General features: G+C 38.2%; 1 protein-coding gene across 12 annotated transcripts in view; it reads left to right on the top strand.

The window, feature by feature from the left end:
* Positions 1 to 24,338, top strand: part of CADPS2 (calcium dependent secretion activator 2) — a 495,842-nt gene that overhangs the window by 191,033 nt on the left and 280,471 nt on the right. For all 12 annotated transcript variants that reach the window (XM_070264987.1, XM_001502202.7, XM_070264989.1 and 9 more), the window contains exons 4-5: positions 16,788 to 16,868; positions 23,005 to 23,241. In XM_070264987.1, the coding sequence (XP_070121088.1) occupies positions 16,788 to 16,868; positions 23,005 to 23,241 (318 nt within the window). The remainder of the gene's footprint in view (positions 1 to 16,787; positions 16,869 to 23,004; positions 23,242 to 24,338) is intronic.

Here is a 24,338-nt window from a genome sequence, read left to right as displayed (position 1 = left end):
TGTCAGGTGTCTATGTGGAGATGGCAGGTGGTGGTTGAATATATAAGTCTGAAATTCCAGTAGGAGGTCAGAGTTGGAGATTCAGATTTGGGAATCATTTTGGTAAAGTTAGTATTTTAGGCCATAAGACATTATAAGATCATTTTGGGAGAGTCTAGAGCTCAAGAAGAAAAAAAAAAGATCCAGGGCAGAGTCCTGTGTGGATTTAGAGGCTACACAGAGGGGAAAGAGCCTGTAAGGTAGGAGGAAAATCAAAGTGTGGTGTTAAGAAAGCAAAGAGAAAACATTTCAAGGGGGAGAGTGTTCACCTGTACCACGTGCTGCTGGGAGATCAGGTGAGATGACAGTGAAGTGACCTTTGAATTTGTGAAGGTGGAAAACACTGTCGACTTTGTCAAGGAAAGACTCCATGGAGCGGTTGGGAGCAAATCTGATTGGAGTGGGTTAAGAGAATAACCAGAAGGTAAGAAAACGGAGTTAACAGGAAAAGCTTCAGCATCTGTTTCTTCTGGTAGATGGTCAGAACAACTTCTGTTTTTATAAAGCACCTTTTTTTTTTTTTTAAGCAATTTGAAAAGGCCGAGGAAAAGGCTTTGATGTATACTCACAGAAGAATACTTAGTGATATTTAATACTTTTAGCTGATTATAGAGGTTCTAAATCCTCTTTGCTTTAGACTAGAAAAAATTAAATACTTCCGTTTGCCCTAATCACCTTAGAGTGGGGCGAACTGATCATTATCTTAGTAAGATTTTACTTGTGTAACGGGTGGCAGTGATTGATTCTAGCTATTTGTTACAAACTGGTAGAGAGACCTCTGTTGTTAAATATTTAAAACGATGTCATTTCCTATTTGTGAAGTATTTTCCTGATTCTGATGTGAAGGTCTCCACATGGACAAGGCTTACATCTCAGTCTCTGAATCATCAGCAGAGGTTTGTGAACTCCAGTTTGTATGAGGTATGGTACCAAGGGCAATCATGTTTGAAAATTATAGATAGGTTCACTACCCTGTTTTGTTTGAGAAATTAGGTGCTATCGGAATTGTTGCACTGTTAGATCTGCTGAGAAATACTGTAGTGATAAAAAACAAAAACAAATTCACTATGCTTGTTTTGAGTATCACTGCCTTTCACTCTCTGTGTAGGTCAGCTCCTCTTTCCACTCTTTAGCTATAGCTCATGGCAAACTGATGAATCTGAAGCTCCTCAAACTCAATAGGTTCAAAGTGCCATTTTGTCTCACCCCAAACCTGGTTCTCCTGTTTACGTATGTTCAGCTTTCTGACTCATAACCATGAGCCTTTTTGATTTTATTGCCTTCCCAGTCCAAACAATTACCTTGTACTGCTGCTTCCTCCATAATATATATCGCTGATTGATCTGCTGTCTTATTTGCACAACCATTGTCATAGCTGGAGACTTCAGTACCCCCATATGGAGCATGGCAGTAACCTCTTAGTTGCTTCCGGGAACCTTTCCAGTCCTACATCCTTGTGTTGCCAGATTAATATTGAAGCACCATCTTGTTCTCATTATGATCCAACTTTGAATAGGAAAAAAAAATGGCTCCCTTTTGTCAACAGAATGAAGTTCCTTCCCTTTGGCTAAGCTGCCATCAACTGTGGCGTTCACAGTCTGCCCCCCCACCTGCCTTTTCATGTTCTGTTCATGTAACAGTTCTTTACGCATCCCACGCTCCAGGTAAACTGAATCACTTCCTGTTCCTCATCTATACCCTGTATTTTCTTGGATTTTAATTGTCTCACATTCTCTTCACTTGGAATTCCCCTTCTCCATTCTTCAAGATCCAGGAAAAATGCTACCTATGCAAAGCCTTCCCCTCTCCTGCCCCCACTCATTTTTTTTTAAATATTGGGGGAGTGGGGAAAAAAGCCCATGAGGAACTTAAAATTCCCTTTCATACTCCAAAACCTGTCATATTCTACTTTTATTATAGATGTTTCTATATGCCTTTTGAATTGCATTTTAACCACCTGAGGATAGGATAAATATTTAATCTTTGTACCATAAATTGTACAGTGATATTTAATGTTTCCTCTTTGGGGCACTCATAATGAGTTACTGAAAGAATGCAAGTGTGAGGTGTTGTGAAGGAGTGTAAGGTGTGTTAAATTGAACCCTAGAGTCAAATTTGAGGATTCAAACCTTGGCCCTGCCACTTGTTAACTATGTGACCCTGACCTGGAACATTGATTAAACTAACCTGTGCTTCAGATTGTTCATTGCTATAATGGGATAATGAGAAGACCTATTCCATAGGGGTGCTCTGGGGTTTAAAGGCAATAATGTTTATAACCTACAACAGTTCCTGACATATAGTAAGTACTGTATAAATTTTCCCCTTATAAGTCCTGATGAGGCTAGAGTTGTGACCTGCTCTGACAAAGTTCTCTAATATCACTGATAGTGTCTGCATTATTTAGTGCTAAACTCTCTCATTTTCAGCATTATTTCATTATTAATGTGAATCTGTATTCAGTTTTTATTGAGGTAATTATAATTAGTAAATAATTGCTTGAAAATATTAGCTCATTACTTTTGTCCAGAAGATAAAATGTTAATGGCAGATGAAATACTAAAGAAAATTTCATGATGTATAAAAATTTGCCAAGTTATATCTACCATTTTAGAGAATATGCATGCATATTCTCCAGGCTATTGAAGTCCCATGGTTTTTACATTTGAGGTTAAATTTCGTATGTTCTTGCTTTTGAACATTTTGATCCATTATTTAATATAGTTTAGTTCAGTTCGCATAGGGTAATTTTATGTCTAATTAACTCATTCATCTTTTCCCTACTTTTAAGTATTCAAAGGAAAGTGTGGTTTGGGAAATGCATTTTTAAGACTCTTAGAACTGTTCTACAAGAATCCATGGCAGAATTGCTATTTCTGAGTCGGGTTTTTATACATAATTTAGAAAGTAGATATAAGGGAGTTCTTTAAAAGCTTTGCCTCCAGCAGACAGAGTGCTACCTATAACATCATATAGGCAATGTGTTGCTCTCGAGAGTAGGGGAATAACTTCATTTCCTTATGTTCTTTTTGTTGTACGAAATTTCAAAAAGAATTTTAGTTACCTTCTAGTCATTGGCTAATTCTCAGTGATCAAGAAGCAGGAAGCAGGTTTTTGTTTTTGAGGGAGATTGCCTCATAGAAGATGGGTCAGTATGGAGGGAAGATAGAGTCCAAGAACCTTGCAAATACAGGTGGTATTATCCTTTGTATTTGCATAAAAGTTGGGACTGGTTATGTGAATCCCACCGTTGCAGATGGATTGGTTTACTCCTATTGTTAGGGTCGGGTGAGCTAACAAGGGGCAGTTTGAGGTAGAGGTCATAAATATCTGAGAAGTTCAAAAATAATAAGACAACTATGAAAGATATGTCATCAGATAGTGCCTGCTTTGTTACAGGTACTAAATAACAAATATTTTGACATTGATGATAGGTAAGAAGAGTATCTCAGGAGAAACACAAGCAAAATATATGATTGGGAAAATGTAACATGGTTGGTAAACAATGAACAAACTAATTTGTTTAGATGATAGTTATCTAAGAGGTTAGAAAGTTGGATTGACATACAGTGTGGGAGGACCTGAGTACTAGTCTCAGGTGTTTGGGTATCATTCATATTCATTTATTGTCACTTATTACTCCCTCCTTTCCTTCTCCCCTCTGTTACTTCTGAGATTTTAGCCTGATCTAGGGTAGTGAAAATCATATGTGGAAATAGGGGAGCCATATTGAAGAGTGGATGGTAAAGAAGATCAGATCAGGCCATTGTGCAATGTCTGAAAAGAAACGCCTTGCCTTCAACTGGAGATAGAAAGCTGGATGTCAGAAGAGAGGCCAGAGCTATATGCTGACTTAGTACCTTGCACTGAGAAACAACTGCAGACACTCTGCCTAGAACAGCCAAGGACCAGCCATGTGTGCTTATGGGCTGAGTGAGTGAGGGGGCCCAGCACAGGAAGCAGAGCAGGAATAGTCGGTCAATAGGGTAGAGTTACACTCTATTATAATTTGTGAGTCAAGTGATGGTGGAGAATTAACACATTTACTCATGAATTAAATTAATTTGCTAATACTTAATAAAGCTTTTGATCAGTGTTTTTAGTCCATGTGGCAAAATCCATGCATTTTTGGCACTGTCAAATCAAACACTGGGCTACTAGAAAATTGTGATAATAAGTTTTTGGGTGGAGTGTTCTTTTAGAATCAGTGTTAGATTTGTGCCAGTTACTTGTCATGATGTATTATCAGTAAATCCCTAGATTTATAGATAATATGAATACAATGGACCAGCATATGAATTAATCTGAGGGAAAACACTAAATGTATGTAACAGTGCAAAACCTAGTGTAACTTGTATTTTTCATACTAAAAGATAAAGATGAATATTACAAGAAAATAACAGAATATAATTTGTTTGAGATGACTTATGCCATAATTGGAGTGGGAACTCAGAGAAAAAACTACTTTTTTTTCAGTGGGAGAAAGAAAGGCACAGTTGACTAGGGTTAGCACGTACAAAGGCATCATTATGGAAAAGCACAGCTGTTAATCCCTCTTTTTAGTGATTGACGATGTTAATACAAAGACAATTATCTTGGTTCTAGAAAATAATCAGAGGGCAATGATGCTATATAGTGCTGTGAAAAGTGCTTTTTATAAAAGATCTTTTTTCCTTAAGATGTGAGCAAATTTAATGAATTCAAGTATTTGATGTTCATAGTTTTTAAAGCTTTAGCAGAATGATATCACAAGTTACAAAATGGAGCTGCTGGGTGAAACTTGAAGTTATTTTTATGCTGTTTTAAAAATTTTGTTAACTGTCAGATAATTGGCTACCAACACAGGCTTTGGGTCCTCCCAAGGACTTCTGCAAAGGGACATTTGCTGATGTCTGAGACCTTCTCTTCTCAGAGCCATTTCTGTGGAACATGAGAGGAATGGCGCAAGGAGAGCCTAGGGTTTGAGATTTTCAAGTCAAGGCTAATAGATTGCTGCATCAGGTCAGCATTTTCTCCTCAAAGTCCATTTTTTAATATTTCCGTCTTGGCAAATCCATCCTGCTACTGTCAGCCAGGAGAAAATGTCTCCTCCATCCCTGAATTCCCATAATACTTGATCAGTAGGTTTCTTATGGTAATTATATTCTGTTTTACGTATTATTTTTACCGAAATTTGAACTCCTGGAAGGCCATTACTTTTGTAGCTACTGAAGAGCCTTTAATAGTGCTTGCTGTACAGTAGGTGTAGAAAAAAAGTAAAGAGTTAGTAAAGTAACCATGGACCCTTCAGTCGGCATTGCTCAGAGTCTGTGTCTTAGTGTCCCTTTACAAAGGATTTAACAAAATTCTGACAGGTTTGGTGTTGATGTGAGGTCTGAGGTGGCCGTCTTCCAGGCTTACGTTTGAAAGCCATACAGCCCACTCTAGAGCAAGTGAATAGAGGCTTCTACAAAGAAGATTCTCCTAGAGCCATGGTTCTTTATGTCTTTTGAGTTAACTACCCCTTGGTTAAACTGTGAAATTGAAACACTTGCCCAAGGAAAAAAATGCTTATCTCTACAAAATTTTGCTCATAGCTTGAATGGTTCAGACTCCCAAAGATCCAGGTTAAGAACTCCCTAGCCTAGAGAATTCTGAATGTGGAAACAGTAGTCCCTGTGTAATGAACTGAAGGAAAATAAAAGTATATTTTCTGAACTAAATATTTAAGCCAGTGAAATATTTTGGTAAAGTGGTAAAATAGATACTAGAGGCATTGCAGAGGTTAAGGATACATTTGGGCATGGGTTATGGTCAGGGTTGAATGACTGTCTTTAAAAGACCTGGAAAATATTCTATGCCAGGAATGGACATCTGTGAGGTAAATAATCTTTGGTCACATAAAGTGAAATCAAGAATTTGAAAGAAAATCAAGTAAAAAGATGAAGTTGTACTTGTGGAGTGAAAACTTGCCTCTGGCCCCTACCACAAACCCCAGAGTCCGCACATCCCCATTTTATTTCTCATAGCCCGAATCAGGCACTAGAGACAGGTGTGTCACCAACATTTTAAAGTCTGATCCCCACATCTATAAACTATCTATTCAGACTTTTCTTCTATTCTTTTTTTTTTTTGGATGGGAGGAAAGGAGGTGATGTGCAAACCAAAGTTCTTTGAAGGGTTCAGGAAAGAAAAAAAATATTTTCTCCATAACAGTATGTACAACAGTACTGGCAAACTGAGATGTACTTGAAGTGGCTAGGGAAACACTCCACTGCAAAAGAAGTAAACTCCTGGCTAAGAACTCACGGTACCTGAGTTCTGGTCTCCCTCAACTATGTGATTCTAGCTTTCACTCGCTATGACTCTAGATTGGATTTGGATGTGAGTTGTGAGGGAAAGAGGTCGAAGTTGACATCTAGGTTTTGGACTTGAGCAACTGTCGATTTAATACCATTATTATATGGTAAATAAGTGCACAATTGATATGACATAGCATTACTCACAGAAGGAGTGATTGGGGTGGAAATCAAGATTCCATTTTGGGCTTGAGGAGTACAATGTGCCTTTTCTGAAGAAAAGTTGAAATGGTAAATAGGTGGGTGGAACTGTAAGTCTGGAACTCTGGTGAGAGGTTGGAGCTATAGATATGCATGTGGGAGTTATCAGTGAGTAGATGCCCTTTATGGCCGTGGGCTTTGAGGAGAGCACACAGGCAGTGAAGACGTGAATTGAGAAGAGGTCCGAGGCCCCAGTCCGATGTTTACAAACATTAACCTCTCGTGGGAGCTCCTCTCCGGTTTCATAATAGAAATTAAAACAATCCATTTGCCTTATTAGAATTTATTTTTAAACACTGTGTAAAATGAAGTACATGATTATTAAAACTGAGAATTGGCTGAAGTGAGGTGGATGTGGTTATAAAAGGGCAACATAACATGTTAAAACTGTGCAGTGTCTCGACTGTGGTGGTGGATATATGAACCTAGGTAGATAGTAAATGGTATAGAAATTACACACAAATGAGTGTACCAAAAATTGAGGAACTCTGAACAAGATGGATGATTGCATCAAAGTCAGTATCCTGATTGTGGTAAAATACTATAATTTTGTAAGATGTTGGCATTGATGGAAACTGAGTAGTGTACAATGGGTATCTCTCTATCATTTCTTAAAACTACATATGAAACCATAATTACCTAAATTGAGAAGTCAACCTTTAAGAAAACCTTCATAAAAATTAAATTGTGTAAACTTTCAATTAAATAATTAAAAATAGAATATCCAAAACTCAAAGAAAAACAAAACATGGGACATTAAACTAAAATTCTTACATATTAAAAAAAAAACTGAACAGAGAAGATCCAAGATGGCTGCGTGAGCAGACTCCTTTGTCTCTCCCCCTTCGAATCTACAACTAATTGGACATTCATCGCTTGACAAAGGATATCTATATAGCATCTCAGGACATCGGAGAGACCCACACTGCTATGCATCAGAAGGCGGATGAACTTCCCTCCAGGAGGAGGTGGAGATAGGTGAAAACTCTCCGACCCCGACCCCCGAACAGCCTTGAGCCTGTGGGCGGCTTTCTTCCAGCGGATGCCCCCAGAACATCGCCGCATGCCAAGGGCAGGAGAGAGCGCACACCAGAGGAGTGACAGTGGAAACAGGTGAACAGAGCCCTACCTAAGCCCCCCACAATTACACCTGAGCCCAGAGGGAAGCTCCAGAGTTACACACCAGAGGCGGTGGGGATAACCCCTACCCGCCATTAGCGGAGAGGTCCTGCCCAGCCTCCACAAGACCTGAGGGCTCCCAGAGAGAATCCCAAATGGTGCGCCGGCCCACCAGCTGCCACCGTTGCCTCCTCTGACTGGGCTTTCGCCCGGGAGGGGCTCGGGACTACCGGAGATCACCTGGGAGAGGTCCGGGGCTGGTGGAGCTCCAGAGGCTGGCTATGCGGCCTGGGGGAGAAACTCTGAAGTCCTGTCTGGGCAGCAGGCAGGGTTTTTGCCTGCCATTAGCGGAGAGGCCCCGCCCAGCATCCACAATGCCTGGGGGCTCCCAGAGAGAATCCCAAATGGCGCAGCGGCCTGCCAGCTGCCACTGCCAGCTCCACTGACCGGGCTTTCGCCCGGGAGGGGCTCAGGACTACCGGAGATCTCCTGGGAGAGGACCGGGGCTGGGTGGAGCTCCAGCGGCTGGCTACGTGGCCCAGGGGAGAAACTCTAGAGTTCCCGTCCCGGCAGCAGGCAGAGTCTTTACCGGCCATTATCGGAGAGGCCCCACCCAGCATCCACAATGTCGGGAGGGTCCCAAAGAGGAGAATCCCAGGCAGGGCAGCAGCCAACCAGCTGCCACTGAACTCAATGTATCTGGCTATTCCCCAGACAGGGCAATGGGCTCCCCAAGATCCTAGGGGAGAGGACTGGGGCTGGGTGGAGTTCCAGCAACCCGGCTCTGTGGCCCAAGGGGAAATTCTACAGTCTAACAGAAGCCTCAGTGATAGCCTCTGCACAGCACTAGTAGAGAGCACCCACCCGGCAACCACAAGGCTGGAAGACCCTGGGACAAAAGTAGCATAGCTAGGCGAGCTAACCACAGACTGTAGAAAATGCCCATAGCTCTGCTGTGACCTATAGTGGACAAGCGAGATTTTGTGGGCGCTGACAGTGACAGAGCTGCAAATATAAGTGATCCTGCCGCTGGCTGCTGGGAAAGCCCATAACACCGCTGCAGACCCTAAGGAGGGAGCACATCTAGGTGGTCTGCAACAGTAGGCACCAGTAGTCTGAAGCCCCCCTGTGACGGCCTCCACAGCTGAAGAGGGAACCCACAGGATCACTGTGACTGCGAGGAGGGGCCCAGGCCCAGTTAGCAACAGCTGATAGGGTTCCTGGTTGGAGCAGTATAAACAGCTGTCCCCCCACCACACCAGTAGAAACAAGTGGAAGCAGTAACTAAACTCTACCTCTATGTGGAGGCACAAATCTAAACCATCAAGCAATATGAAAAAGTATATTAAATTTCCAGAACAGAAGGGTAATGACAAACACACAGAAAACAATCCCAAGGACAATGAAATATACAACCTAAATGATGATGACTTCAAAACAGCCGTCATTAAAAAACTCAATGAGTTAAAAGAGAATTCAGATAGACAACGAGTTCAGGAGCTATGTCACAAAAGAGTTCGATACTATAAAGAGGAACCAAACAGAAATACTGGAAATGAAGAACACAATAGAGGAGATTAAGAAAAATCTAGATGCACTGAACAATAGGGCTGATAATATGGAGGAAAGAATTAGCAATTTGGAAGATAGGAATATAGAAATGCTGCAGACAGAGGAGGAGAGAGAGCTGAGACTAAAAAGAAATGAAGACGCTCTCCGAGAATTATCTGATGCAATTAGGAGATGCAACCTAAGGATTATAGGTATACCACAGAGAGAAGAGAGGGAGAAGGGGGCAGAAAGCCTATTCAAAGAAATAATGGCTGAGAACTTCCCAAACCTGGGGAGAGAGATGGAACTTCATGTGACAGAAGCCAATAGATCTCCAAACTTTATCAATGCAAGTAGACCAACCCGAAGACATATAGTAGTGAAGCTAGCAAAAGTCAATGACAAGGAGAGAATACTAAGGGCAGCCAGGCAGAAGAAATTAACCTACAAAGGAACCCCCATCAGGCTTTCAGCAGATTTCTCAGCAGAAACTTTACAGGCTAGAAGAGAGTGGAATGATATATTAAAAAATCTGAAGGACAAAAACCTACAGCCGAGAATTCTCTACCCAGTGAAAATATCCTTCAAATACGATGGAGAAATAAAAACTTTCCCAGATAAACAAAAATTAAGGGAGTTCATTGCCACCAAACCTCCTCTTCAAGAAATGCTCAGGAAAACCCTCATTCCTGAAAAATCAAAAAAAGAAAAGGGACTACAAAACCAAGAGCAGAGGAGATAAGTAGAAGGACAACAACAGAGAGTAGCAGCTCTTCATCAGAACAGATTAAACCATGGGACGAGAAACAAAGGAAATTGAAGAGAACCGGAAAACAAGACATAAAATAGCAGCAGTAGGCCCCCACATCTCAATAATCACTCTAAATGTAAATGGATTGAACTCTCCAATCAAAAGACACAGAGTGGCAGGATGGATCAAAGAACAAGATCCAACAATATGCTGCCTCCAGGAAACACACCTCAGCTCCAAAGACAAACACAGACTCAGAATGAAGGGATGGAGAACAATACTCCAAGCTAATAATGAACAAAAGAAAGCAGGTGTCACTATACTAATATCAGACAAGGTAGATTTCAAAGCAAAACAGATAAAGAAAGATAAAGAGGGACAGTATATAATGATAAAAGGGACTCTCCACCAAGAAGACAAAACACTTGTAAATATATACGCACCCAACACAGGAGCACCAAAATTTGTAAAGCAACTCTTAACAGAACTAAAAGAAGACATCAACAACAATACTACAATAGTAGGGGACCTCAACACCCCATTAATACCAATGGATAGAACATCCAGACAGAAAATCAACAAGGAAATTATAGAATTAAATGAAAAATTAGACCAGAGGGACTTAATAGATATACATAGAACACTTCATCCAAAAACAGCAGGCTACACATTCTTCTCAAGTGCGCATGGAACATTCTCAAGAATAGACCATATTTTGGGAAACAAAGCAAGCATCAATAAATACAAGAGAGTTGAAATAATATCAAGCATCTTTTCTGATCACAATGCTATGAAACTAGAAATCAACTGCAAGAATAAAGCAGAGAAAGATGCAAGAATGTGGAGACTAAACAACACGCTTCTGAACAAACAATGGATTATTGAAGAAATTAAAGAAGAAATCAAATATTATCTGGAGACAAATGAAAATGAAAACACAACATACCAAATCATTTGGGATGCAGCAAAAGCAGTCCTAAGAGGGAAATTCATTGCAATACAGGCTCACCTCACAAAACAAGAAAAAGCTCACATAAGCAACCTCAAACGACACCTAACAGAACTAGAAAAGAACAAACAAAGCCCAGAGTCAGTAGAAGGAGGGAAATAATAAAAATTAGAGCAGAAATAAACTATATTGAAACTAAAAAGACAGTAGAAAGGATCAATGAAACAAAGAGTTGGTTCTTCGAAAAAATTAACAAAATCGACAAACGCTTGGCCAGACTCACTAAGAAAAGAAGAGAGAAATCTCAAATAAATAAAATTAGAAATGAGAGAGGAGAAATCGCAACAGATACCAAAGAAATACAAGGGTTCATAAGAGAATACTATGAAAAACTATATGCCAACAAATTGAACAACCTGGAAGAAATGGACAAATTCATGGACTCTTACCACCTCCCCAAACTGAACCAGGAAGAAATGGAGAATCTGAATAGGCCAATCACAAGTAAAGAAATAGAAACAGTAATCAAAAACCTCCCCAAAAATAAGAGTCCAGGACCAGATGGCTTCTCTGGAGAATTCTACCAAACATTCAAAGAAGATTTAATACCTATTCTTCTCAAACTATTCCAGAAAATTGAGGAAGATGGAGTACTCCCTAACACATTCTATGAAGCCAACATCACTCTGATCCCCAAACCTGACAAGGACAACACAAAGAAGGAGAACTATCGGCCGATATCACTGATGAACATAGATGCAAAAATCCTCAACAAAATTCTGGCAAACCAAATACAGCAATACATCTAAAAGATTATACACCATGATCAAGTGGGATTTATACCAGGGACACAGGGATGCTTCAACATCCACAAGTCAATCAACGTGATACACTACATTAACAAAATGAGAAACAAAAACCACATGATGATCTCAATAGATGCAGAGAAAGCATTCGACAAGATCCAACATCCATTTATGATAAAAACCCTCAATAAACTGGGTATAGAAGGAAAGTACCTCAACATAATAAAGACCATATATGACAAACCCACAGCCAACATCATACTCAATGGACAAAAACGGAAAGCCATCCCTCTGAGGACAGGAACAAGACAAGGGTGCCCACTTTCACCACTCCTATTCAACATAGTACTGGAGGTCTTGGCCAGAGCAATTAGGCAGGAAAAAGAAATAAAAGGAATCCAAATAGGCACTGAAGAAGTAAAACTCTCGCTGTTTGCAGATGACATGATCTTATATGTGGAAAACCCCAAAGAATCCATAGGAAAACTATTAGAAACAATCAACAGCTACAGCAAAGTTGCAGGGTATAAAATCAACATACATAAATTAGTAGCAATTCTATACACTAACAATAAACTAACAGAAAAAGAACTCAAGAATTCAATCCCATTCATGATTGCAACAAAAAAAATAAAATACCTTGGGATAAACTTAACCAAGGAAGTGAAGGATCTATACAATGAAAACTACAAGACTTTCTTGAAAGAAATTGACGATGACATAAAGAGATGGAAAGACATTCCATGCACATGGATTGGAAGAATAAACATAGTTAAAATGTCCATGCTACCTAAAGCAATCTACAGATTCAACGCTATCCCAATCAGAATCCCAAGGACATTCTTTACAGAAATTGAACAAAGAATCCTAAAATTCATATGGGGCAGCAAAAGACCCCGAATTGCTAAAGCAATCCTGAGTAAGAAAAACAAAGCCGGAGGCATCACAATCCCCGATTTCAAAACATACTACAAAGCTACAGTAATCAAAACAGCATGGTAGTGGTACAAAAACAGGTGCACAGATCAATGGAACAGAATTGAAAGCCCAGAGATAAAACCACACATCTGTGGACAACTAGTCTTCAACAAAGGAGCTGAGGGCCTACAATGGAGAAAAGAAAGTCTCATCAACAAATGGTGCTGGGAAAACTGGACAGCCACATGTAAAAGAATGAAAATTGACCATTCTTTTTCACCATTCACAAAAATAAACTCAAAATGTATCAAAGACCTAAAGATTAGGCATGAAACAATATGTCTTCTAGAAGAGAATATAGGCAGTGCACTCTTTGACATCAGTTTCAAAAGAATCTTTTCGGATGCTATAACTCCTCAGATGAGGGAAACAGTAGAAAGAATAAACAAATGGGACTTCATCAGACTAAAGAGTTTCTTCAAGGCAAGGGAAAACAGGATCGAAACAAAAAAACAGCCCACTAATTGGGAAAAAATATTTATGAGCTACTTATCCGACAAAGGATTAATATCCATAATATACAAAGAACTCACACAGCTTAACAACAAAAAAACAAACAACCCGATCGAAAAATGGGCAGAGGACATGAACAGACATTTCTCCAAAGAAGATCTAAGGATGGCCAATAGACACATGAAAATATGTTCATCATCACTAATCATCAGGGAAATGCAAATCAAAACTACACTAAGATATCACCTTACACCCGTTAGATTGGCAAAAATATCCAAAACCAAAAGTGACAAATGTTGGAGAGGTTGTGGAGAAAAAGGAACCCTCATACACTGTTGGTGGGAATGCAAACTAGTGCAGCCACTATGGAAAACAGTATGGAGATTTCTCAAAAAGTTAAAAATAGAAATACCCTTATGACCCAGCTATCCCACTACTTGGTATCTATCCTAAGAACCTGAAATCAGCAATCCCAAGAATCCCATGCACCCCTATGTTCATCACAGCATTATTTACAATAGCCAAGATGTGGAACCAACCTAAATGCCCAGAAACTGATGACTGGATAAAGAAGATATGGTATATATACACAATGGAATACTACTCAGCCATAAAAAAGGACCAAATTGTTCCATTCGCATCAACATGGATGGACCTTGAGGGTATTATGTTAAGCAAAATAAGCCAGACAGAGAAAGATGAACTCTATATGACCCCACTTATAGGTGGAAGTTAACATATAGACATGGAGAACCGATGGGTGGTTACCAGGGAAAAGGGGGGGTGGGGGGAGGGCACAAAGGGTAAAGTGGTGTACCCACAACATTACTAACAATAATGTACAACTGAAATCTCACAAGGTTGTAATCTATCATAATCATAATAATAAAAAAAAAAACCTGAACCAACTGATTTACCTCCTTTAATTCTGTCTAGCCTTACATAAAACAAAAATAATAAAAATTTTATTCATTGTCTTTATATTAGCTTTTCCTCCTTTTTTGTAAACATGTTTGGATGTATGCTCTTCTAGTTTCACAAAATCATACCAGTAGTCACCAAAGTTAGTAAACTTTCAATCTCTGAACATTTAGTTTTATTAAGAGAAAGCTATTAAAAGACAGTTTAGTACAGCAATGCTCCACTTTTCTTTGCCTTCATTATTTCAGACAAATGCAATTAAGGTTTTAATAGGTTTAATATTTTTAAAAAGTAGAATACTGTCTCTTACAAAGAAAATACTTGCAACACCCAGAAATGACTCTAACAATTCCACTTAAAATTAAGTAAAAGCTGTTAATATGAAGATATATTTAAAGATGTTAAGTAGTGTTTTGTGGTTAAGTTTGAAGGAGAACTATGGCCTTTTAAGATGTTAAATGCTATTTCTTGGTGAAACTATAGCACTTTACTTGTGAGTAACCATTTGTTTTTAATTTTTCTGTGGAAAAATATTAGTGTTTAAGCAAAGATCGGAAGATATTCATATTACATTTAGAGTATTTGAGGTGTTGTAGTTACAGTGTTCTTGTGCATGATTTTTGCTTTTAGGATCTTGATTTCAGTTAGCTGGAACAGACGCTTATCATGTATTCTTTTCCTTTACAATTACGTTAGTTTTTAATATAAAACATTTTGACTTTAGACGCAGTGAAGAGGAACTTGTTTCTGTTTGATTTTGAATCGTTAATTAATGAAAATAAGTGTATTTGGTTTTGAGAAGGCATAGAAACTCCTTTGTAACAAGGATTTAGTTTAAGAAAATTCTGTGTATTTTTAAACTTGTTTTTAAATTAATTTGATTTTTTTTGTCAACTTGGAAACATTTTTTAGAAAAGTAATCCCAGATCTGTCTGTCTTTCAAATAAATAAGTAGTAAGTAACTAACCAAGCAGACTTCCTTATGCCCCTCTAACCTGTTGTTTGTGCTGGAGACAATGATCTTTCCTTTCCAAAATCCTGGTTAAAATCTCTCAGTGAATTCCAGTTTGTTAGGAACCAACTCCAAGCTCCCTAATTTGGCTGTGAAGAGAAACTTAGAAAGTAGCCCCGCCTCCCCTTCTCACCCCATCTCCCATGCACTCCCCACCCCACTCCCTACCCACGCAGTATCGCATTCCCAAGACCACTGTGCTTAGTCTCGCCTCTAGACTTTTGGTGTCCTTGTACTGGAATGTCTTCCTCTTTTCTAGACTCTTGTATACATTCCAACACCACTATCCTGTTCACCTAATTTGCCCCTACTTATCTTTTTCAGGCCCTTTTAAGGCTGTTTTTTGGGTTTTTTTGTTTTTAATAAAGTCAATTTGTAGTTCTTTAGCCATTGGACAAAGTTAAGCTGTGTTCTCCTGGATGTTTAATGGTGTACTCAGTACTAATCCAGTCTTTAGATGGACCTTTACTAACGTATGGTTGTATTTTGTGGTGTAGGTTTCTTGATGATGGAAGTGAGAGAGGAAGGAATTACAGTCAAGAGAAAAGTCTGTCTGGTTCACGTCTGTAGCCCACCCAGTGCATCCCACACTATGCATGGCTAGTAGGACCTTTTTGATTTAACAGGTTTTATAAAAAACTAATGAAGATTGGATGAATAATTGGGGAGAATGAATCAAGAGAAAATTTAAGGATTATTTCAGTGGGAAGTAAAAGTAATTTTCCGTGTAAATATCTTATAAGATGATGATAGCATGTTTTTCTTGCTTTCAATAAAATTTAGAACAAGAGTATGGAATTCTAATGTGGTACCAGCCTGTAAAAGGATTTCTTTTTTTTAACTTTTCCTTCTTCTCCCCAAAGTATCCCAGTACACAGTTGTGTATCTTAGTTGTGGGTCCTTCTAGTTGTGGCATGTGGGATGCCGCCTCAGCATGGCCTGACGAGCGGTGCCATGTCTGCGCCCAGGATCTGAACCAGTGAAACCCTGGGCCAATGAAGCGGAGTGCTTGAACTTAACCAGTTGGTCACGGGGCTCGACCCAGGATTTCTTGGTGTAGTATAAGTCTGTTGGTACTAGAATAAGGAGTATATGACAATTTAAATGGTAGAATGTTATATCAATCAATCAGTTAAATAGTACTTTTATAGTTTAGCACTAAACTTATGAAAATGAAGGGAATATTTTTTATAAGAACAAAGAAGTGTGAAACATTATTCAGTATCTCACCATCCAGAAAAGCATTCTGGGAATTTGGAAGAACAAAACAAGAGATTTCTCTATCTGGAACTATTCAATTCTGACCTTCATGAAGACAGTAGGATGGACTGAAAATGACAATTTGATGTAACCTAGAGGAAACAAGGACTTCTTGATGTAGAGTTGTTGTGGACAAGTTGGACAAAGAATTATTATTATTATTAGATTATTTTGTAAACTGAGCAATTAACCTTAGAGATTTATTAACATTTCTGTGAACAAAACCGCAATGAGAAGTGCCCAGGAAATTTAATTGGACTGCCAATCTAATTAAACAACCTTCTGTGTTCTCAATAGGTAGCTTAGAAAATTTATTAAAAAAATTTTTGAGTCATTTAGTCTTTGCTTTAATCTGTAGATCACTGCCATTAAGTAATCACATACGTGTAACTTCTGTTTTGTTTTTAAGCTGGATAATGCGGATGAACAAGCAGCCCAGATCAGAAGGGAACTTGATGGCCGTTTGCAATTGGCAGAGAAAATGGCAAAGGTAAATTATTAGCTTTGACATAGCATTCCGTGTTTTTTTCTTTACTTAGACTTCTGTGAGCTGGATGAGTTTTGTAGAGATAAAGGCAGCGTAATTGTATAATTTTCTCCTCTACATGCATGCCTCTTAAGCCTAAGTATCTGAAGGCTTATTATCTAAATGGAGCATATTATCTATTCTTATATATGAAATGTTTAAGTTCAGTGATAACTTTTCTAGGTTATTCTTAAAGCAATACCTATATTTCTCAAACTGCCAGATTTCAGAGAACTTTAATATTGCATTAAGCATAATGTAATCAGGAAGAAAAGCATCCTCCCTGTGAAATCATTTAATATATTTCAAAGTATCCAGCATTGTGCTTGGCACATAGTGATGTCAGCTAATATTTGATTGAATGGATGAAAAATATAATTTGAAGTTTCTAGTACAGAGTCTCAGTGTGTTCAGTACGGTATTTTAGTTACTTTTATTTGTGTAATCACTGTGTTTCTATGAACAGAAATAGATTTCAAACAAAACCCATGAAGTTTGGTGAGGAAGATTGGCCCTGAGTTAACATGTGTTGAAATCTTCTTCCTTTTGCTTGAGGAAGATATGCCCTGAGCTAACATGTGTGTCAATCCTCCTCTATTTTGTGTGTGGGACGCTGCCACAGCATGGCTTCATGAGCGGTGTGTAGGTCTGCACCTAGGATCTGAACCAAGGAACCCCGGGCTGCTGGAGTGGAGTGCATGAGCTTAACCATTACACCACCAGGCTCACCCCCCATAAGTTTCTTTTTAATACTCAAGACTTTTTAGAGATGATAGAACTTCATTGTATAAATCATTCTTTAGTAAATTGATCTGTTAATTGACTTCAGTGATAAAAAAAAATTTTAGTCCTTCCCAATAGACTTGAGGTTATAATGCTGTTGATCTTAGAATAAGATTTTTTTCTTTTTTGTTTCTTTTTTTTTTTTGAGGAGGATTAGCCCTGAGCTAACATCCACTACCAATCCTCCTCCTTTTTGCTGAGGAAGACTGGCCCTGAGCTAACATCCGTGCTCATCTTCCTCTACTTTATATGTAGGACACCTGCCACAGCGTAGCACTTGACAAGTGGTGCGTAGCTCCGTACCGGGGATGCAAACCGGTGAACCCTGGGCTGCCAAAGTGGAGTGTGCAAACTTAACCACTGCCCAACCGGGCCAGCCCCAAGATTTTTTTTTCCTTTTCTCTCTTTGACTATTTTATGGATAGATTTACCCTCTCCCTCTCTCCAACTGTGTCTGCCTCTCTGAAGAATCCTCCCTTTTTAGGGATTTTTCTTTTTTAAAATTTAGGTATAGCATTTATTCAATGAAGTACACAAATCTTTACTTTACAGCTCCGTGAGTGTATGTTTATACCCTGTGTAATTACCTCCCAAGTCATAAAAGTGAACTTTTCTAACTCCTGAGAAGATACGTCCCATACTGATTTTAACAATTGAATTTTTTGTTTTTGCAGAGACAAATGTATTGAATATGTATGTTTTAAGAATGCTAATACTGTGTTTATCTGGATGTCTATTAAATAAAGTAGAGAAACAGCTGAGAAATTGGAGATAAGTAGAAAAATAGAGAAATTGGGTAACATAGATGACAGTAAGTTATAAGAACCAAGCCAGAGATGTATGAGGAAGAATCTTCAGATGATTGAAGACATAGAATGATATGCATTGGGGGCTAAAGATTTAACATTGACACAAAGCACAACGGTTGAAAGGACAACATGCAGTGTTATTGTCCTCTGGTTATCGAGAAAGGCACTCCATTATTCTAGAGATTCTAATACGGAATTCATTGGATAGAAATCAAGTAGCTTGAGGCTACTGGGACGGAGAAAAATGCTTTCCTCAAAACCCTAACCTGAATTGGAAGCTGGCTGGAAGGGCGCTTGATTTTCTTAAGGGCCTGATGCTAGGAGAGAATCTAGAGAGAAGTACCAGACTCTGTGGGCGGGACTCTGGACGGGTGATCAGCATTTGTAAGTTGCCTACTTGTATATAGATTATGCCTTAGACTGTGCATATTGTCATAAATTGGACTTGCTTCTACAAGGCCCTGGATGAATATCTGATGCCTTAGAATAAAGTTTAGATGAATTTCTAGAGGGTTACAGAACAGGAGGGAGAGCCTTGGGTGTGTTCTCAAGTTCACGTCTGTGGAGGAGAATGTGTGTTAATAACCTCCCGAGTGAGGCAGAGGAGAAGGGTCAGTGATGTATATACAGAGACTTCTCTTTGAGGAGACCCCGATGATTTCATCAGGGACAGTGATAAAGTAGAAAATGTGTGGAGAAGCAAGTGAAGCCGATAGGATAGGAGGGAAAAAAATAACACCAAAAATAAGATGACTTTCAGTGAATATATTGACATAGCAGATAGGACATGTTTAATTGCTTTCTACTTCAATTTTGCCAGATTTAAGCTATCTTCATAAAATATTTATAAGGCTAATTATAATTTACTGACCTTGTTGCATTATATCTCTGCAGTAATCCTATGAACCCACAGGGTAGGTGATATAATGAATTAATTTATAGATAAGGAGAATGAGGCTTAGGGAAGATTACTGACTTCATCAAGATTACATAATGAGTAAGTGGCAGAGGCAGTCTTCAAACCCTGGTCTTTTGACTCCAGACCCTGGGTTCACTCTCCAGCCCTTCCTGCCTCTTCAGTCTGATAAGTCCAGAGTGTGGTTTATTGATAGTTAATAGTTGGCAATCAGCACCTCCTACTTCACTTCACAACACAATATAAAAACAATAATGCCACAGGGCAGAAATCTCTGTTTCAAGGAGTAGAAATATTGACTTTAATGTTTTAGCCAAGGCATAATTAGGAAGTGGTAGCAATAATGTGGACTGGGCCAGAAAGACCTGTGGGCAAATTCATGATTGCTATTTCTAGATATATAATGCCAGGCAAGTTATGTAATCTTTTGGAGCCTGAATTTTTCTATCCATAAATTCAATGAATAAATATTTATTGAGCACCTAGTAAAATAGCCTGGCACTGTTTTAGGCCCTTGGGATACATCCAGACAAATGTGGTCGTCTTGGGATGAAAGCAGACAGAAATATTCCTGCTGTGCCCTGGTGGAGCTTATATTTTGTTGAGGAGAGACTCACAATAGGCAATAAGCACTCCATACAACTGAGCTGTGGGAGGTGGTCGTTTGCTATGTGGAAAATAAAGCAGAGAAGATAGACTCGGGAGGGAGGGTGTTTGCCATTTCCAGTCAGATGGTCAGGGTACGCCAGTTGTGGCAGTGCTGTCTCTCCACTTAGGTCAAAAAACTTAGAATCACCTTCGACTTTCTTCTTTTTCTCATAACTCATGCCAAATTTCAGGAAATCCATTTGCATCCAGTATTTCCAGAATCTGAGAGTTGTCACCATCTTCCACCCAACACTCTGGCCCAGGCTTCATCTAGTAGAAGGTTAAGAGCACTTAGGTGACTCAATTTGAATAATGGGAATTTTTTCATGGAGCGAACAGTGTTTTCATGTGTATAATGTCAGGGCCACGAATGAGCTATGCTGGACCGAGGACTCCATTAGAAGTTTTAGACCGTGGTTTACAGGAGGAACGCACAGTTAAACTAGAGAATAATCATTTCTGATTTTGTTCTAATTTAAAAGATCGAATTTAACGTGTACTTGTCTGATGTCCAATTGGTTTTGTTTCCAAGAAAGAGGCAACATAAGCAGGCTAAATAAAGTTGATGAAATACTATCAATAAACCTCAATGCTTTAAAACAGTTGCCTTTTTGTTTTTTCAGAGAAAATATTCTGATAGTCTATTTCCTGAAAAGTGTGAAAATTCTGACAAAACAGTCCATTTTGATGATTCCTGAGTCTCTTCCTTGAAAAATGATAGTGAATGAAGTGTTTTTAATTAAAGCTAAATAAGAAAAAGCTTTTTTTTGATGTGCTAGTGCTAAATTTTCCATAAAATAACACCTTGAAAATTTGAAAAGAAAAATTGGTGCATCCCAACTTTCAAATATGTGACATATTTACCTTTTTCTTTGCTAAAGTATAATTTTTAAAAAGGCAAAGTTATGATTCTCATACAAATATAAAATAAGCATACAAAGATTTCATTTATTGCATAATAAAGGAGCAAATAGTTAGATATTAAAACTGGCCCAAAGAGTATTTGAAAACTAGGTGTTTTTAGGCAAAATTAAAATAAGATTCATGCATTAGATATAAAAGTGGTTAACTCCCAATAAGGATTTAAACTGTGACCATTGGATTACCGTACTCACCAAACACACGTTATCTGCATCTTTTCCAGACAAAATTCTATAAGGTGACATGTAAATGTGCTGTCTGGGACCTTTAGTCAATAGTAAGCAGCAAGTTGAACTAAGTATATTTCCTCAGATACCGTTGGGAGGCCTTTGCCCCCCAAAGACTTTGCAAGGACCTGCCTTATCATCTTTCGGTATCTCTGAGTTTTGCATACTTTTCATGACAGCTTTTAGAAGTAATCCTCACGTGTAAAAATCTGTTTTTATGGATTATTTTGCTATTTTTCTTTGGCAAGTACTGAAAAACCGTTCCAAAACATTTTTTCCCCCAAAGGAAACCAAGGTATTCTATAACTGAGCAAGTTACATGTTTTTCCTGAGGATACAAACTTAGTATTTTGGAACGTTACTTCAAATTATAGAGGAATGTTAAAAGGATACTTAAGAATCTTCCTTGGGAAAGTTAATGATGAATATGGATATTTAATTGCTCTGTGATAATATGCAATTTTAATATTATATGTAAATTATTTTAAAAGAAATATGTGAAAGTTACATTGAGGGGAAAGAAAAACAGGTGGCCTGAGCCTCTGAGACTGATTTGTTTGGCCATGCAAGATGTTCCTTTCCATCCTGCAAACGAACCGGTGCAAGTGAGTCCGAGATTAGGCGCAGGTTGACACGGGTGCTCTGGATGTGTACCAGTCATCCTAGAGATGTGGATTTTTTTTGTTGTGTTTTGAATGATGCCAAAGGAAATGATAGTAAAGGCGTTGATTTTTCTGGAGCATGAGGCAATCACTTGAGAGGTGGCTAATTGCGGCTTTCATCCCCCAGCATTTTGTACAGGAGTCCTCAGATTGTGCTGCACTTGATATTGTAAAGCTGTATATGCTCTACCTTAAGAAACAACTAAGTGTCAGAGATTAAAGAAAGAGCCAAGAGTGTGAGGAAGCCTCATTTTGCTGCTTGTGAGAATATAAATGGGTATAATCTTCTCTAAGAGTATTTTGGCAACATCTGTCAAAATCTACCTAAATATCAATAATTGGACTGTCTTTTTCATTGAGTGAAAGAAACAAATCTGATTGCAGATATGAGGATTGGTTGGCAATGCTCATGTAATTCAGAAAGAAAATAGAGTCTTCTAAATTAATATTGTTACTCCTTTTCACGTACCGCTTTTATTGTAATTTGGCCTTTTGCTTTAAACTTAAGTTTTTCTAAACCTTTACTGAAAAACTGAATTTATGGCCATAAGGGATCTTGACACATTTGTGTGATGTGAAAATTAACTAATTTTAGAAATATGACCATATTGCTGTTTACTCTTAGGGGTTTTTCATTTTGAATGCTTATTTATAAAAAGTATACCCTCCCAAAAATGCACATCTGTGGTAAAAAAAGAGAGAGATTATTAAAATGTTTGTTTCCTAACAGGCAAAGTCTGTATACTGAACATTTTTCTTATAGACTGGTTACTCTAAGCATTTCAAAGCTAACAGTGGCTAATTAAGATTCATCTATACACTAAAACTTCTCATATGTATGTTTTCAGAGTTTTTCCCCCCATAAGCAAACATTTTATTAAAAATAAAGTTAATGTGAAAATGTATAAAATGTTACTCATTGTGTACCATAATGATCCTCAATAAAGTATATAAGATACATATATATGTAATCAAAATTGCCAAAGTCTGAGGCTTTTAAAGACTGAAGTATCCAGTAAATGCATTATATTGAGTGTCACAATTTCTAAGACAATCAAGTATATACATCATATAATCTTATGATAAAATTGAAATGACTTGTATAACATTGTTATTTTAAACATTATTTTCAAGGAAAGAAAATTCCCCAAATTTATATCGAAAGAGATGGAGAATATGTATATAGAAGAGTTGCGGTCTTCAGTGAATTTGCTAATGGCCAATTTGGAAAGCCTTCCAGTTTCGAAAGGCGGTCCAGAATTTAAATTACAAAAATTAAAACGTTCACAGAATTCTGCATTTTTGGACATAGGAGATGAGAATGAGATTCAGCTGTCAAAGTCCGACGTGGTGCTGTCATTCACCTTAGAGGTAAGTGGCTTTATCCCGTGCTCACCGCTTACAGCATAAGTGAGGCTGCAGAGTAATTTTTGCTGACCTTGGTAACTTTTCAAATTTAAAACAGTGTCATATATTTTGAAGAAGTTAAATTATTCTTCATTTGCTAGACAATCAGGTTGTGAATGCAAATTAATGCAAATTGTCCTTTAAACATAACCGCGGTATTAGGATTAAATAATAAAATAATAAAAGTTTTGAGGCCAGTCTTATTTGTGTCAACTAGGCCAGTGTAAGTTTATTGATAAAGTGAGCACAGAAACACACTCGGGAGGAAATAGGATTTGGAAATATCATTGAATTCTCAGTAATTTGGAAACTCCTTTTAGGCTTTTGGTTAGCCTTGTTTTTCATCTACTTCACCTACTTCTAGAATCAAATCACGTAAACCAGCTGCAATGCACAATATTGGGTGAATATAGATGATGAGAAGTAGAGAATTCTTCCTTTCCAGGACTTGCAGTTTCATTATAGTTACAGTAAATATTATAAAGAACAAGAACAAATGCCATGCCTTTAAAATTATGTTCCCCAAGAATTCGGCTACATCCCCTTTATACAAATCACTGGAAGCTGCTGATTTGATGCTGACTCGTACTGCAGCCACCTGTTGATGCTTTTCGTGATTACATTCCTTTGTAATCTGTTTATAGGGGCTAATCCACATATATATCTATGGGTTTATACACAACATATACATACTCTAGCAATATCAAGCTTAAATTTATAACTCTCAAAAATTGTGTTAGCTTGTACCTCCTTCCTTGCATTGTTATATTCTGTCTCTGCTGGTTCGCAATACTGCTATTTGAGTTTTCTGATTAATGAGGAAAAGTACCTCAAGTCTTAAATGGCCCAGTTTTACATTTCTTTTGTTGATACTTCTTACTCTTGGCTTGCTTAGTTTATGACAGAAAAAGCAAATGTCTGCTTTTGTTCTTTTCTCCCCGTGTACTCACCTCAGATAAATTCAAGCATGAGGATAAGACAGCCGCCTCTCACTTTCTTAACATTCAGGCTAACGATTTCTTGATAGGCTAATAGATGAAATTTAGGTCAGAGGAGCATTT

This window comes from Equus caballus, chromosome 4 (assembly GCF_041296265.1).
Source record: "Equus caballus isolate H_3958 breed thoroughbred chromosome 4, TB-T2T, whole genome shotgun sequence".
Lineage (NCBI taxonomy): Eukaryota > Metazoa > Chordata > Mammalia > Perissodactyla > Equidae > Equus > Equus caballus.
This window is presented reverse-complemented; position numbering and strand designations above follow the sequence as displayed.